Source organism: Fulmarus glacialis, unplaced genomic scaffold, assembly GCF_000690835.1.
Source record: "Fulmarus glacialis isolate BGI_N327 unplaced genomic scaffold, ASM69083v1 scaffold44864, whole genome shotgun sequence".
NCBI classification, from domain to species: domain Eukaryota; kingdom Metazoa; phylum Chordata; class Aves; order Procellariiformes; family Procellariidae; genus Fulmarus; species Fulmarus glacialis.
Window position 1 is genome coordinate 1934 of NW_009206980.1, and position 11550 is coordinate 13483.

General features: G+C 35.0%; 1 protein-coding gene across 1 annotated transcript in view; it reads right to left on the reverse strand.

The window, feature by feature from the left end:
• Positions 1 to 11550, reverse strand: part of LOC104075430 (tetratricopeptide repeat protein 21B-like) — a gene marked incomplete at both ends in the record, with an annotated part of 14498 nt that overhangs the window by 1119 nt on the left and 1829 nt on the right. Inside the window, 7 exons of the mRNA XM_009575932.1 lie at positions 1769 to 1993; positions 3941 to 4136; positions 4531 to 4692; positions 5193 to 5343; positions 6099 to 6180; positions 7326 to 7436; positions 10536 to 10724. Of these exons, the coding sequence (XP_009574227.1) occupies positions 1769 to 1993; positions 3941 to 4136; positions 4531 to 4692; positions 5193 to 5343; positions 6099 to 6180; positions 7326 to 7436; positions 10536 to 10724 (1116 nt within the window). The remainder of the gene's footprint in view (positions 1 to 1768; positions 1994 to 3940; positions 4137 to 4530; positions 4693 to 5192; positions 5344 to 6098; positions 6181 to 7325; positions 7437 to 10535; positions 10725 to 11550) is intronic.

The following is an 11550-nucleotide window of genomic DNA, read 5'->3' on the forward strand; positions in this document are numbered from 1 at the left end:
GAGGATAAAAATATACTCCCCCTCTCATTTGTGATAAACAAAACAAAAAGTTCAAAATCAAGAAGAGTAATCACTAAGAAACACCAATTTCATAGAAACAATCTGCTCATTGGGATCTTACTAACCAAACCTAAGTCTTTTAAAATCAAAACAAACCCATATTACAAGATACTAGGCTTTCATCAAGTTTTCACTCAACATACTTACTTAAATTGTATATACAGATCCACATCATTCAATTCTGACTGCTAAAAACAATCCTAAGAACTAATTCATCACAACATGTTTTCCTAACCTAATCAAATCTTCCAAACTGGAGAATACCACGCAAAATATTGTCTTGTAACTTAACAAGATATTCTAAGATCTAAAATATTCAACATCTATTTGTACAGTACAATTCCTGCTTAGCTGCTTTGCATTACTGTGCTGTTTTGTTAAGGAACCAGAGTTGCAAATTTCTGATTTGCCATCCTCCTTCCTATCAAGCAGAGCTTGTTTAGCTAAGGCCCTCACGGGTCTCAAACTTTTTAGAAGAAAACAAATTACTTGGTAGGCTAATGTAGGCTATGTTTTCAGAGCTGCTCGGGAATTTCTGCCACAAAGTGTCATCTGTGGTACACACCTACTCAACAGACCATCTATTTCAAGGTATGTCTTATTTTGGTAGATGACTCCTGTTTATCCTCCAGTGGTATGGATTTTGCAACTTGCCTTGGCCATCTGGACAAGTGTGTAACTGACCTTCAGGTAGAATTTTTCTTAACTAAATTCAAACTCATTTTCTGTAAAAATGAAAATGAGTACATCCTATATTAAGAGGCATCTCTGCAGAAGTACATAGTACTATTACACCAAGAACTGTTGTAGCTGCCTCTTAATTTTCTATTTAGAAATAAAGAGTACAAGTTAAAAAAAGTCTACCTCTCAAGGAGGTTGCAGAAATATGACTGAATAATGAACATTACCTTTTATACTGAAGGATTCCGAAAAAGAAATATACAGCATCAGGTCCTTTTCTAAGCCAAATCTGTGCACTATAAACAGTATCCTGAACCTGCAGCATAGTATCTGTAGAAGACTAGCGTACTGGATATGCGTCATGTGAAGGAATGTGAAGTGTATAGATGGAAAAATGTGATCAGCAAAAAGGGACAAAATGAAAAATGCGCACAAGAGCTAAGATCTGTGCCTGTTCCTATAGTCAAAGCAGAGTATTGGGCAGTTTGCCTGCTCAGAAACCCTGAGGTAAAAACATCAGAGCTTGTCCCCAAACAATCTACCAGACAGTATCTTCATAGCAGAGGATTAATACTAGCATTAAAAAAGAAAATCCTGTATGGTAGTAGGCTTATGAACATAAACATTTAAAAACATATTTTAAGATACAAAGTTAACATTGCTTAATAAATGGAGCAAGTCTCCAAAATTTATATGGCTACATCTTCATCAGGTTTGTGAGACTCAGTAAAATGCACCTCTGATATTCCATAAACACCTTAAGCTTCTTGGGTCACCGCAGCTAAAACTTGCATAACTTATAGAATATGAATAAAAATGACTAAGCAGCATTCACAGGTTTGTTTACTACCCTCCAGTGTAAAGTTGCTGGTTTCCTGTCTTGTTTTGGTCTAGTTCTCCTTAATAAGCAAAATACTAGGCAATTGAAAAAAGAAATACACTTCAGAATCATGTTACAGAGGAAAACTAAATATTTAGATGAATTAAAATAGGTTACTAAGGTTACTTTTAATGTGCAGTCACTTACCCTATTATGACGAAGGCATCGTTTTAATAATTCACCTGCCATATCATATTTTGCAGATTGAATATATATATCTGCAAGCAGAAGCCAACTCTTTTCAAAGTCTTCTGCGTCAATGGGATTCCAGCTCATTTTTGAAATCCGTTTTAACTGATTTCTGGCTCGTGGAGTCTGTTTCAAGATCATGTAGGCTGTGGCCATTCCCAAAAGTGCTGGTATATGATCCTTCTGCAGTAAAAAGCATAGTAATTGCTTGGTGCTTTTTTATTTTGCTTTTAACTTTTTTTTAAAATAAGACTTTCACTAGGTATCTGAAAACTAAACCAAAAGCTAAGTCTCAGGAAGTAAATATAGAACCTCCAACCTTACAAACATATTTTCTATCTAGTGATATGATCGTTTCTGTAAGACTAATCATGATAAACACCACATTAAATAATTAAGAGGCTGAACATAAAAGTTTGGGCTCAAAACAATCTTCTTCAGGCTCAGGAAACGTTGAAAGCATCTGCAGGTATTTCATCTGAACAAGAAACATTCTGATACTCCTAAGATCTATCCTTTTGATACACAAATAAATACTTCAGATAGAAACTGAATTCACTTGAAATTACAATACAAGTGTATTTTCTACTTTTAGAAGTGCCTGTCAAATGTCAGTAACGGGGACACCGATTCCTATTATTAGGTGCACAGCTCCTAAAAATGTAAGTCTAAACTGCCTGTATCCAAAGCTATAAGTAACAAACATGATTCTTAGAAGCCACCATTTTATGCAAGAGCCTCAAGCATGCAGTAAGAAGTGCAGGAGCAAGTGTGATTTTTAAAATCCTGCCTTTATTAGCACAGGGTATAGACGAGAATGGGGCTCATAACCCAAAACTGCTTCCTAAATGCAGAGAGTAGTTCTATCAGCAGCTAACTTAAAAGCTTCTTTCTCCCTCTCAGTGTTCCTGGCTCACTATGGGTATTCTGTCTCTACACCTCTTTGTAGGGTTGTGCTGTAAATAGGCTTGCCATAGTGGGTTAAAAAAAAGGCCCTCACCAAAAGCCCATCTTCCACGTAATGATCAGCTCATCCCCCCTCTCCCTCAATAGTCACACCTAGCATGGATCAATAACCTCAGGCACTTTAACCTTCTGTCAGGTTACAGTCTTTAAAAATAGAGCTCAGGAGAAGAGAGGTGACCACTTTTTCCTATAATAGCCAAGGCAAGAGCACTTACCTAGAAGTTACCCAAAGAGGGAATGAACTCAGTCCTCTCTTAGTCTGAAGAGATTAAAACTCTGTATTTTATGCAACTCTGGAGAGAAGACTAAATAGACTGGAGCATTCTTCCTGCTGGAACTGTGTCACCATGTGAAAAACATTCAATATTCACAGGACCTCAGATCAATTCTGAGCAGGACTAGGAAGCCAGTACTGGAGGCACAGGGACACCTTTTTTGTGATTCTCAGAACTGCTTTACATACAAGATACGCATCAATATACTCAGCTCAGCCAAGGAGCAGTATAGCACACAGTCAATGGGTAGTAGTAACTTAAGTATTTCTGGGCATTCTGATGGACTAAATGCATCTACACGTGCTTAAAATAAAATCTGTTGAAAGGTGCTGGTAACAAGAGTATTTGTTATTAATCCTAAACCTAATGACTACAAGTAGCTATAAAATAACAAAGATTTCCATCATAAGGATGAGTTTTAAGCAGATGGATAATCTTGCCCTGGAATCTAAATTCTGTCAAATTGCCATGAAGTACATGAAGACAGCTTATATTTAATTGGTTTTGCTTACAGAATGAAAATACTGTATAGACTTGTATCATCAGACACTCTGCTGGCAAGACTGGGAATTAAAAAGCAAACTCAGCAACTCAAATCAAATAGCCTATTCACATTTCAGTAACTGGCAACATTAGCATATAGTTGAGTTATAAATTTGCAATCCAATTGAAATCTTCTAAAAGATTGTTGTTATTTCAGCACTTTTTTTTCAAATTTTATATAAAATATTCTTGAATAGAAAAAAAAAAAATCCTTAGAACTAATAGCACTAACACATGCCACTGCTCCTGAAAGTGAACTGTGAGACTAGTTTTAAAAAAAAAAAAAAAAAAAAGAAATGTAGTAAGTGTGAAAGAGAAGACTGAGGAAATGAGACTGGTTACTAACCTCAGCCACTACTATCTCAGTGAAAGTGTTCAGTGCTCGTTCAACACTTGATTTTTGTTTGGTTGCCATGAGACAATAATTTTCCATGATCCGCAGTTGAATGTGACCCTGAATGGTCTGAGGCTTGAGTTCCTTCAGAAGATTTTCTGCTGTTCTTACAGCCAACTGCACAGATTCCTGCTTCTCTGTTGAATTACTGTTATCAGAAAGAAAGTGTTTGTAAAAGCTTATTTTTTTAATACATACCAAATTCATTACGAGTTAGTACTGATCCCATGCTAAAGGCATGCCATTTTGTACAAGATGGCTCTGTTACATAGGCATTCTACATAGATTCTCTTCTGTAATAACAGCAGTTCCAACCTAACAAGCCATTTTTAACACTGCAAGTGACCAGGATTCCAGATAAAATCTTCTGTATTTTCTGCTTGAGACTGACTTATTACAGTCTAGGATGGTGTCTCACAATACAGTAAGCAGAATATTCAAAGCTCAAAGTTCTAGCAATTTAAATTAAGGTACATTATTAAGGGGCAGCAGAGGAAGGAGATGACAGAATCCCCTAAGCAGTATTTATTTCATTCACTCACCCTATGTCGGCATCCAGATTTTCAAAGACTTCACCACCCACAGTTTCATTATCTGGGTTCAAACAAATTTCAATCATGTTGTAGACTGCATTCTGTCCCCAGTCACTGTCCTTTCGAGCTTTATTAAAATGCCGGAGTGCATCATTTGGTTCACCTGTATACCTAGACAGATAATTCAAATATTTAAAGCTGGGCAAGTAAAATTCGCTGCCCCAAATCCCACCAAGAAACCCAAGCATTTAAATAACAGATGACACACTTGCACACACTGATAAAGCAAGGTTTGAACAGCATGCATACTATTGCAAGGAACATGTTTTTGCAGACTAAAAACAGTCTGATAAATTCCAAAATTTGAAAATAAATAATATTATATTATTATTATAACCAGCAAGAATATCCCTTTTAACAAGCAGGAAATATGAAAGATATATGTGAGACAGATAAAATAGCTTCTTTTTCAAGAGAAGCTCATTGGAAAGTATTTCAGAAGAGAAAAGACATTTCCTAAAATCCTAGCACCTTAAGTAATTAGGAAAGTAGTGCTATATTACTTATCACACTGTACGTAGCACCTTTGAATGATAATGGATGACAAGAAAGTTAATTTAAATATGTACTACATAATCAAATAAGCTTTATCTTATTATATTTGCAAGTACCAAAGATACAGTCCTTTGCAGTAGTGAAAGCCTGGTTCAAGCTTTGTTCTGGAAGAATGTTTTTCAGCCATTAAAAGAAATCTTGGGACTTCTTCTAGCTTCCCAGCTCTTCTTAACAGATCAATTAATCGCGAGAGGGTTGCATAGTTATCTAAATATACAAATAATTAGGACACTGTAATTCTAGTTATTTCCTGTATGAATAGCTTAAAAAAAATAGCGAGCCTGCCTTGTTTTTTCACATACAAAAATGATATATGGTGTAATACATAAGGCACATTACATAGTAACCACAGATACAAGAATGAAGATATCAAGTGACGCTTGCAATACTGCTAAAAAAACCTGTATAAAGATAAGTATAGTTATACTTCACTTTCAAAAGCATTCAAACAAAAACATTTGCTATACTGTCATGACTTCTTTCACAAAGTCCACTAGAAAGCTTTACATTCATTATAGTATTATTTTAATAGATTTTAGTAGCTTTCTCTCTGGTCATAATTTCCGAATTGCTAAAAGAAACTTGTTTCTGTCTGAGACAAGTTTCCTTTATTAATCTTAAAATAAAATGCTAGCTTTGTGTTCATGCACTTGATGTCTTAAACACAAGAGAGTGCTTTACAGTTACAAGTAATTAACATCCTAGCTATATTTGGCTTGAGGTAAACAATGCACATTACATTTCAAGGTAAATCACTGTTTCTATGAGAAATAATTTTCACATCTTCCCCTACAATAACTTTATGGTTTTTATACAGTAGTGGTCTTTGTTTTTAGTATCCATTACATTATAAATAGCACCTTTCTTTTTAATCGTACAAAGAATTTTTTAGATATTTATCCCTCTCCCTTATTAGAACTATGTATCAGAAAAAATTAAAAATATCACTGCTGAATATTCACCTGGCTTGCGTTCTAGGAGCTGCTGGAAATGAAAGACAGCCTGTTCATAATCTTGCTTCCTGAACATGAGATCAGCCATCATCTACAATATTGACCAATTTAGAGAAAACAAAACAAAATACTATAACTTGTTCTTTATAATGAACTCTAGTTCTTTAAAGTGGGGAGCTGAAACTATAGCTTTAAAGTGCTACAGGAATTGCACAAGAAGTAAACTGAGTTAGGTTTTTCACTACTCTCTGGAAAATAAACACACTCTATATACAGACACACAGGATTATAATGAGCAGGTACAGGCTCATATCACAATTTTTCCCTTAAGGTAGAAATTAAACGAGATAAAACACTTTGATGTACCTTTCAAATACGTTTGGTTTTACTTGTATAGTTTTACTCCTAATTTTATTTCCCATAAATGCAGATTAAGCATATATAAAAACAAAGTTAGTTTAAAGTTAGGGAAAAAGAAAGATGATAGCCCACTTCAACAGTGGAAGTAAAACAAACTATTTCATTTCGGTTTCTCTCCACCGAGAGGTAGCTAATATAGAGTACATTTAATAACATATATTAAGAGTGCTATTACCCCTGTCCTTGCACCATACTAGGATAAATTCTGGATGTTAGACTGCTGTGAGAAAATAAATTATTCCCATCTTAACATCATTTTGCTCCTAATGTGTTAAACTGCAAGTTGCTCAGTCTATTGAGCTGTCTTTTAAGCCAAGTAGTATACAAATCCTGTACAGAGAACCTGTAGCTGTCACTAAAAATGGTTAAGTAGGAATATGCTTAATTATGATTGTATAAGGATGTAAAACCACTTTAAGTACACAGTTCTTTTCTTCTGGAAGTTTTTTTAGAGACTTGCTTTAATATTACTGTGCTGGAAAAATAACTTCTTCCCTGACTATTAGTCAATTGTTAATAGAACATGCATTAAACCATGCTTTAGTCAATCTTACAACTACTACTTTTTCCTCTACTAGTACTTTTAAAGACACATTTTTGCATTGAGATAAAACAAAGGCTACGATTGCTAGAAACTTCATATTGAATCATTATCCAGCATAAACAGAAAAACATTTTGCGGCAATGGATTTTTCACGTTCTTTTGAAATCAGAAACTGTAGGCTTTCAAGAAAGTAGTGTTTTATGGATCCATCACATTGTGGACGCATGAACCTCTAAAAACTTCTGATATAGTATTAGTATAATAGCACATACCATTGTTGCTGCTTCATTATCTTGGTCATTCTTCAGTAGAAGGGAACATTGATGTTGACAGGCATCAGTATCATCTTGTGCAAGATATAAACGTGCAAGTTCCAACATTGCCTGTAGATTAAAATATTTAACTATATATAATTCAAAGATTAAAGAAAGCTAGTTCAGTTCTACAAGTATTAACCTGAGATTTTAGAGCCTCAGGAAAAAATTATTTCTCTTCTAAAGAGAGCGCTTTCTCTATTGTTTCCTGTGGGCTCTTGGTCAAGTAATTTAATTCATTTCCATTCCCTCACCTTTAAAACAGATAAAACTTTTCTTCTTCAGAGGGATATTCTGGAGGTACATTGCAAATAGCTGCTCAGAAAGTATTGCTCTGAGGACTACAGTATTTTGGTAAGAATAATTTTCTTGGGGGAAAAAAAAGTAAACACAAGTAGTTTTAAACTCGGTGACAGAAGCAAATACCTTATTAACATTCATCAATTAGTTCTGGAGTATAAGCAAATTCCAGCAGAAACAGTTTTCTTATTTGCATTTCCAAACCTACTACATTAAGACCACGTGCAGATCCATTTCTGAGAAACAACTGCAGAATAAATATTAACAAACTGAAATGTACATAAGCATGCATCCTTAAGGCTCAAATCCCATCATAGACTATTCTGAATAAAATGCCACAGAAAAGTTTATAAACACAACAGTTACCACAGATTCAATGAAGTTGCCATTGAAGCAAACGGAGTTAAACCAATTGCAAAGTAAAATTAGCAGTAGATAAACAGTAAGCAATGTTACTCCTGCTTAATTTTAAATAGTACTTTGATTTTGTTTTTAAAAAGGAGGCATTTATAATTGCATTACAATTGTCTCTGTGGTTACACCTGTGAAAGGCACTTCTGAATCAAAATAGAGTTTTGGACGTCCTGTTCAGGATATGAAGGCTACTTGCATAATATTTAACAACAGTTGTCTTCCTACTTCCTGTTATTTACATATTTAAACATACACTATGTAATTCTGAAACAGAAAGGCAGGTGGGTAAGCATTGAAATGATATGGAGATAGCATACATGTAAGAATTTTAATTACAAAAGCCACTGTTCTTATGTGCATAACACTGTGGAAGACCGAAAAGCAGTCTGCTAGTCAAGGAACACTTCCTGCCTTGGGCATGTCAGAGAAGAATGCCAGTTAAACTGGACTTCTACACTAAATTCTAGTGACTGGAAGTGATCTCTAAGTTTTCAACCCCAACACCAATGATACTGTGAAATGATGTGCTTGATGCAGTCTGTGATCCACTTCAAGTCTGCATCTGGAAACTGCATTGCCTCTTATCTGGTCAGAGAAATAAGGTAGGGTATTACCTAACAGATTTAGCTATGTAAAACAAACCAAAACCACCCAGCCCAAAACCCTTATGACATGGACTGCAATCTCTTCACATTTAGCTGAATAATTTGTTTAATGCAACATTTCAAATTTGTTTTGGGTTACTTTGGCTAGAACACAGCAGATTTTGTTCTGATGAAACAAGGTACAGATAGCTTCAAAGGAATTTCCAATACTTCCATATATAATTTTAAGGAAAGTAACCTCTGTGAAGACATCAAGATACAGGCAGGTACTTAACAGCTCAAATTTGTATTTTGTAATCTAAAAGAATTCAATTCCAACCTTGTACCAGCAATGTTTTTAAAAATGAAGGGAAGAAAACAAGTTCAAATCTACTGAAACTGTAGAAATAGAGTGAGATGACTCATTTATACTAATTGTGGGTAACCAAAAGTATTTTGCTTTCAGTACTCTAAGCAGGGAACAAGCTCTTAATCAGAAATTCAGTCTTAGATTTTCTAAGATGTCATTGTATTCTGTGTTGCTAGCAAAGTAGGATTAAAGCAAAAATCTCCAGTAAGTACATCTAAAAGAGATATTCAGTACAAATGTCAGTGTACAGCATATCTTGTAACAATGGGAATCTCTCAATAGCATATTATTTTGCTTGATTTTAGCAAGAACTGAAGGGAAATGCCATGCTGGTATTTCAGCACTGGTGTGAAAGAAAAAAAGATTAAGGCTTTAATACTGAATCACTGGGATGGCATACCACAAAAGCCATAGCTGTATCTGTACTATGACAGGCAGTCTCCTCGCTCTTAATGATAGAATGGGGAAGTCACCCTCCTTAGAAGATTTTAAGGATGTTTTTATTCCTCTCCCAATTTATTTTTCTTCTCTTTCATCATTCTTACAAGATGCCTTGAGGAAAGCCTGTCTCAAAGATTCTGAAGTTGTAGCTTTAGGAAGGACCTAGATTCTTGAAACCACAACACACAAGTTCAAGTATTAAAACCAGGTGAGATGCTGATAATTTAGCAGCTGGTGAATCTGACAGCTGTGCAATAAGAAGCAGTAAAATAAGACGACTTCACATACACCTAAATATACAACACACTTATGCTAGAAAATCATGGAAATTTGACAAAAGTTATATTTATTTATTTTTAATCTAAAAAACCCACTAAAGTTGACACTTAGTTTTGGTGCTCATTATAAATTTTTTAGCCTTTTGCTTCTCCCTCTCTTATCTCTAAAACACAGGGCTGTGAAAGGAGAATAAGGAAGAGGGGGATAAAAATAAGCTCAAATTTACCAGCATTTATCAACAGGCAGACTTGTGGGAAAGAGACAGTGCAGGGAAGAGAGCAGCAGTGCAATAATCACTGCTCAACAATATCAACATTTTATGACTAAAATCGGAATCCTACCAAGTCCAGATAAAAGTCTGAAACTGCTAAAACAGATACAGAAAAGACAGAAATTGTCTGAACTGACCAAATCACTGGGACTTCAATTCCAGAGGACAGGCAACAAGCAAGATTGAAACAATCTCCATTATTACCATGCCATACCTTACATGTCCTCAACTGGTATATGAAGACAGGCTCACTATATGATCTAATAGGCAACTCAGAGTGCATGCAGACCACCACTTGAATCAGGAGTTTGTGTAAGAGACAGAAATTAGCAGTACGTACAACTATTTTATCATGATAAGCAACGAAGAGGAGGAAGTTCAAGGCTCTATGTATATCATAAAGCAGAAATAATTGCAAATATACTTCTACACTGTGGATAGTCAGAGAAATGTATTGCTAGATATCAAAATTGAATGGAAAAACAATGCAAAATAGAGGGAGAACTGACCTTGTTATCTGTTTCACAGTGAACAAGAGCTTCTTTGTAAAATTTAATTGCTTTTTCATAGTTTCGCTGGGCTGTAGAATGTTTTGCAATCTCAGCACAAATTTCAGCCGCTAACTGCTTCTGTGCAGGAACTGCATCCAGCTGTTCTATTTGAGTCCGTTTAAGCACTCTGGTTTGTAATTCCCGAGCCTAGTGTGGGGAAAGGAGTGAAGAGTCAAAGATTTTCAAAGGAATGAATTTTATGTTATCCACTTTAAAATAATGTAATTAAATTTTTAAAAGGTTCTATAAGCATACTATGTATTTTATAGACTAAAACCCCCAAATAATAAAAAACCAGGTAAAAGTGTCTCCGCTATAAAAAACATCAATGAAAACAAGCAAAACAAAACAATCCCCCCCCCGCAATATCTCTCCCTCAACAACCTGTCTCAAACTGCCTTGCTTCACCAAAATTCACAGTAAAGACATGCTGAAGAGCAACCTAGTGTTCAACGCTTTCAAGAAGATGGAATCCCAATATACTTTTTCTAAAATACTCCTTAGGATAACTGCACGCCAATCCAATAATGTATAATCTACACTTTATAGAACATAATTTTGAGATAATCATACATACAGTATTTTGTGAAATGTAAGGAACAGGACATTAAAGCAAAAAGATGGGGAGGGATCCAGTTTACCCCTTGTGTACTTGAAGAAAAGGGTGGTATGAACAAGCTGATTTAATACTCCATCTAAGGAATATTTAGGTCAAATACATTCATTTGAATAAAGATTACACATTTTTATCGATCTAAATTTCTCTCATATTTTTGTGCCTTACATTATTTATAACTAACCTCTTCCCCAATTCAAATGGTTATGTTCAATTTATAACTACTAGCAGAGTTGTAATCACAAAAAATGCTGGTCCATCATTGAACAAAGCCTCATGATTAAAGAGAAAAACAATGCTTTTGCACACAAGCCCTATAGTTTTGCTTAGAAAAACTTTATCTTCATCTTCATGCAT